This window comes from Rhinopithecus roxellana, chromosome 10, assembly GCF_007565055.1.
Source record: "Rhinopithecus roxellana isolate Shanxi Qingling chromosome 10, ASM756505v1, whole genome shotgun sequence".
Taxonomy (NCBI): Eukaryota; Metazoa; Chordata; class Mammalia; order Primates; family Cercopithecidae; genus Rhinopithecus; species Rhinopithecus roxellana.
The window spans coordinates 85,219,297-85,225,163 of NC_044558.1; the positions used below are offsets into that span (position 1 = coordinate 85,219,297).

General features: G+C 45.6%; 1 protein-coding gene across 1 annotated transcript; it reads left to right on the plus strand.

The window, feature by feature from the left end:
- The first annotated feature begins 20 nt into the window (after positions 1-20).
- TRIAP1 (TP53 regulated inhibitor of apoptosis 1) lies at positions 21-2,439 on the plus strand. The gene is made up of 2 exons (XM_010368289.2): positions 21-210; positions 1,448-2,439. Exons 1-2 carry the CDS (start codon positions 22-24, stop codon positions 1,529-1,531), a joined length of 273 nt encoding a protein of 90 aa, XP_010366591.2. The 5' UTR covers position 21; the 3' UTR covers positions 1,532-2,439.
- The last annotated feature ends 3,428 nt before the right edge of the window (positions 2,440-5,867 follow it).

The following is a 5,867-nucleotide window of genomic DNA, read 5'->3' on the forward strand; positions in this document are numbered from 1 at the left end:
CGAGCGACGCGCCTAAGAGTGATGACATCAGAGTGCGCTGCCGCCGCCGACACCACCGTCGCCATGAACAGTGTGGGGGAGGCATGCACTGACATGAAGCGCGAATACGACCAGTGCTTCAATCGCTGGTTCGCCGAGAAGTTTCTCAAGGGGGACAGCTCCGGGGACCCGTGCACCGACCTCTTCAAGCGCTACCAGCAGTGTGTTCAGGTGAGCCTTTCCGCCTGTTTCCAGGCCCCGCATTCTCCGCGCTGTGTCCCACTACACTCGTCGTATTTTATGGGGGTTGGGACTGGACTGGAAGGGTGGAGAAAAGCCGCTGTGAAGCCAGTGGCAGGAGCTTGCTCCCTTATCATCACCACCGAGGCCGTTTGGGTGTCTCTCGGAATGACAAATATTGGTGCAGTGCTTTTGTTTTTAAGAAACACAGTCACATCTTTTGGTTCATTTGGTATTCATCCTAAACTCGCAAGGTGGGCATAGTTACTCATATTTTATACATAAAAAACTAACACCCAGAAATAGGAAGTGATTGATCCGAGTTCACTAGCACCAGGTTTCCGTGACTCTTTCGCAGGTGGTGCACTTTTCCACTACTACAGCTGAAGTCTGGGCGGGGTTATACTTCAGACTGGAGGATCACATTATTTTGATGTTATAAACCCTTCGTTAGCCTGTTTATCTCTCTTGACCAGTCCCTGCAACTGCAACTAGGAAATGTTTATTCTGGCCCAATGGATGTGGAACTGCTTTGAATTGTTAGAACAGCACTGGGCAAAGCACTTCCAATAAGTTAACCCAACACATCCTCACAGCAGTTCCCCGAGGTAGTTGCTGTCTTCATCCCATTTAGTTGGTCACATAGCCAGTAAGTCTTTGACCAACACAAAGTGATGATTATTTTTCAAATTTCACTTAATTTTAATGGTTCCCTCACAACTCCTTTTCCAGTCTCCCTCAAATCTTACACTTGATTTATTCATTATGGTACTTCTGGTTTTTATTTATTTTTGAGGCAGAGTCTCACTGTCTCCCAGGCTGGAGTGCAATGGCACAATCTCAGCTCACTGGCAACCTCCGCCTCCCAGGTTCAAGCTATTCTCATGCCTCAGCCACCGGAGTAGCTGGAATTACAGGCATGCACCCCCATGCCCAGCTAATTTTTGTATTTTTAGTATAAACAGGGTTTCGCCATGTTGGCCAGGTTGGTCTCTTAACTTCTGGCCTCAAGTGATCCACCTGCCTTGGTCTCCCAAAATGCTGCGATTATAGGCCTGAGCCACCACATCCTACCGGTACTTGTTTTTTAAAAAGTATGTGGTTTGAATCATGGTTATAAGTCTTTATAATCAGCTTGATTTTACTTTTGTGCTGTCATATTTTATTTACAAAGCTTGCAACTTGAGCTTCATATAGGTCCTTATAATGTGTTTTCTCCTCCTACCAGAAAGCAATAAAGGAGAAAGAGATTCCTATTGAAGGACTGGAATTCATGGGCCATGGCAAAGAAAAGTCTGAAAATTCTTCTTGACCTTGACAGTCACCTTGAAGGATTTCTCAATCCAGAAATTGAGGACTCTGGATTTTTGTCAACTAAATCTGTGAACACAGACATCAGATTTGATGAGGAACTTAGGAGAGAGGAGTTTTATTTCCCCCTTCGATGTTTTCCTCTCAGTTGTAAAAGATGAACTCTTTGAGATGATTTATTACCTGCTGTGACATCTGGCAGGAACTCAGTGTGCTAAAATTGAACAATTTTTTGAGATTATGGTTGCAATACTTGGTGTGGAATCAGCTTTACATAAATATACCTTGTATGCAAACGATGATAAACTAGTCAAGATGAGCAGAGCTGCCTGACCTCTTGATTTCTGCTGCAAAAGACACATACACTGTACTGGGGTCATCGTTCATGAAAGTAATTGGTTAAGACCTCTTTTTTTCTCTCAGGGAACTAATGCTCTGAAAAAGGATCTGGGCACAACAGTTTCAGTGGGTGCTTTTGAGCACCCTTTTATTTTTATATAGTAACTAATGGTTAAGATTGCTGGTGGCCTGGATTAGCAAAGAGGAAGACAGCTTTTAACACAGTTCCCTGCCTTCACCAGAGGTGTCAGATTAAGATGTGAAAGCTGCAAGAATGTTGCAATGACCACCATTTCAGAGCTCTCAGTGTGTAGTTCAGGAATTAAGATATTTGGAATAGCTATGGAGGAAGAACCTAAATTGCAAAGATCTGCTATTGCCAGCTCTCAACCCAAGTCAGTGAATTGTCAACCTGCATATCCTTAAAATGCTGCATCTGGTTAAATGGTGGGCGGGTGGGGGGGGGAAGCTAAAGGTGCTGGCTTTATTTGCCTTGTTTACTCATCCTGCCCTGTAATGTCTGTAATCCTGCAAGATGGAATAAATTGTAACATTTAGTTTCTATCATTATTTGCCTCTGGAACTCAGTGCATTTAATGGAACTATTACCCTGTTACCCTACAAACCTGGTGTATACACTGGGGAGAGTTTTGTGTTTTGTAACTTAAAGGTGAAGAAAAAGTGACTTGTCTAAGCTAAGTGGTACAGTATGGCAATCAGAAACCTGATTTTTTTTTTTTTTGAGACAGTCTGGCTCTGTCGCCCAGGCTGGAGTGCAGTGGTGCAATCTCGGCTTACTGCAACCTCCACCTCCTGGGTTCCAATGATTTTCCTGCCTCAGCCTCCTGAGTAGCTGGGATTACAGGCATGCATCACAATGCCCAGCTAATTTTTATATGTTTAGTAGAGATGAGGTTTCACCATATTGGCCAGGCTGTTCTTGAACTCTTGACCTCAGGTGATCTGCCAGTCTTGACCTCCCAAAGTGCTGGGATTACAGGTGTGAGCCACTGCACCCAGCCAAAACCTCACTGATTTCTAAAATTTCCACAACATGCTACACAAATACGATATGGTACCAAAAAAGGATCAGGAGAGCACTTACATACCTCAGAATGTCACGGAATCCCCACAATTACTTGAGTAATTTGGTTTTATTATATGCCCAAAGAAGTATAAAACTTGAATTACAGGCCGGGTATGGTGACTCATGCCTGTAACACTTTGGAAGGTGAGATTGGCCGATCACTTGAGCTCAGGAATTCGAGACCAGCCTGGGCAACATGGCGAAACCCCGTCTCTACAAAAAAAAATTAGCAGGGTATGGTGGTGTGGGCCTGTAGTCCCAGCTACTCGAAAGGCTGAGGTGGGAGCATCACCTGAGCCTGGGAGGTGGAGACTACAGTGGGCTGTGACTGTGCCACTGCACTCCAGGCTGGGTGACAGAGCAAGACTCTGTCTCAAAAATAAACCAAGAAACTTGATTTATAGAAGGCCCTAACTCTATTGTCTTGTCTCCACTTTACCAGTCGCTACATCATATTTAATGTGACTTGTCCGTAATGTCACTTCAAAATATTCTTCATTTATATTTATGACTAGCTAGGGTCCATTATCCAAGGATTATAAAAGATGTTTGGAACCTAGCCAAGGGAGGCCAGGCAGCAAGCTGAAGTATAATATACATCTGTCCTAAACTCAGACTGGCCACAACCAAAACAGTCCTATAGGGACTCAGAAGTACAGGCTGTTATATCACAAAATGGGAAAGATAATGAGATTCTCTATTCTGTACTGTATGTGCCTTACTTTTGCATTACCAGTTTAATGTAATACAACATGAAATACCTCGTTGCCTCTTGAACCTTACCACGAAAGTGTTCCTTTGAGCCTTAAGAATAAACCAACTGGCCGGGCGCGGTGGCTCAAGCCTGTAATCCCAGCACTTTGGGAGGCCGAGACGGGCGGATCACGAGGTTAGGAGATCGAGACCATCCTGGCTAACACAGTGAAACCCCGTCTCTACTAAAAAATACAAAAAACTAGCCGGGCGAGGTGGCGGGCGCCTGTAGTTCCAGCTACTTGGGAGGCTGAGGCAGGAGAATGGCGTGAACCCGGGAGGCGGAGCTTGCAGTGAGCTGAGATCCGGCCACTGCACTTCAGCCTGGGCGACAGAGCGAGACTCCGTCTCAAAAAAAAAATTAAAAAAAAAAAGAATAAACCAACTGGCCGGGCGTGGTGGCTCACGCCTGTAAACCCAGCACTTTGGGAGGCTGAGGTGGGCGGATCACCTGAGGTTGGGAGTTTGAGGCTAGCTTGCCCAACATAGAGAAACCCTGTCTCTACTTAAAATACAAAAAATTAGCTAGGTGTGGTGGCACATGCTTGTAATCCCAGCTACTCAGGAGGATGAGGCAGGAGAACTGCTTGAACCTGGGAGGTGGAGGTTGTGGTGAGCCAAGATCATGCCATTGCACTCCAGCCTGGGCAACAAGAGCGAAACTCTTGTCTCAAAAAAAAAAAAAAGAAAGAATAAACCAGCTCTGGCCAGGCACAGTGGCTCAGACCTGTAATCCCAGCAGTTTGGGAGGCTGAGGTGAGCAGATCACCTGAGGTTAGGAGCTCAAGACCAGCCTGGCCAACATGCGAAACCTTGTCGCTACTAAAAACACACAAAAAATTAGCCGGGTGTGGTGGCACGTGCCTGTAGTCCCAGCTATTCGGGAGGCTGAGGCAGGAGAATCGCTTCAATCTGGGAGAAGGTTGCAGTGAACTGAGATCGTGCCACTGCACTGTAGCCTGGGCAACAGAGTGAGACTCCGTCTCAAAACAAATAAAAAAGGTTTTATTTGTTTTGAGACAGAGTCTCACTCTGTCTCCAGGTTGGAGTGTAGTAGAGCGATCTGGGCTCACTGCAACCTCCGCCTCCTGGGACTACAGGTGCGTGCCACCACGCCCAGCGAATTTTTGTATTTTCAGTAGAGATGAGGTTTTACCATGTTGTCCAGGATGGTCTTGATCTCTTGACCTCATGATCTGCCCGCCTTGGCCTCCCAAAGTGCTAGGATTACAGGTGTGAGTCACCGTACCCGGCCAAAATAAAGGTTTTAAATTTTGATTGCAATTAATTGCCCTCTCAGAGTGGTTTTGTAACTACTACTACTGCCATTTACTATCCATTAAAACAGGATAGTTTTAATTCCAGAAAAAAGTCAATAAGCAGAAATGTGTCACACTCCCTTTATTTCTCTTAAGATTTCTGACCCTACCAGCCCTGAAGGAGATTACCTCAAGGTAAGAACTTGACATGTTTGAGAAAATTATGACTACAGGGAAGATTCTGCAGTAAATGCTAGTGGAGTGGGACAGGAAAAAGATGAGACCCAGATCAAGCACTTCCTCCTGAGAAATACAAGTACCTCTTTCAGGTGTAAAATGCAGCCATTCTGCTAGCCATTCAATGTCTTTGAAATCTCAGGCCCGTCAAGGACCATAGGTTTTTTGAGACAGAGTCTCGCTCTGTTGCCCAGGCTGGATTGCAGTGGCACGATCTTGGCTCACTGCAACCTCCACCTCCCGGGTTCAAGACTCCACACCCAGCTATAGGAGCGCGCCACCACACCCAACTAATTTTTGTATTTTTAGTAGAGACAGGGTTCCGTCATGTTTGCCAGGCTGGTCTCGAACTCTTGACCTCAGGTGATCCGCCAGCCTCAGCCCCCCAAAGTGCTGGGATTATAGGCATGAGCCACCGCACCTGGCCAAGACTGATCTTGATGCTTAATTAGCACTGCTACACTTGGTCCCTTTACCCACATCAGGCACAATAAACCAAGAGGGGCTGTTACACTTACTCAGTGGGCTGAATTGGACCTGTAACACTAAACAGCAGCCTAGACCTTCACTGTGGAAACAGAAATAACTAATGCCAATTTCTTTTCAGCTTGCAAATGCTAATTTCTGCGAAAAAACACAACCAAAGAAAGTAACTCAACTCA

Coding starts and splice junctions, on each gene's coding strand:
- TRIAP1 (XM_010368289.2), top strand. CDS start 22: ATGACATCAGAGTGCGCTGCCGCCGCCGACACCACCGTCGCCATGAAC. Junction 211..1,447: donor GCTACCAGCAGTGTGTTCAG/GTGAGCCTTTCC, acceptor TCCTCCTACCAG/AAAGCAATAAAGGAGAAAGA.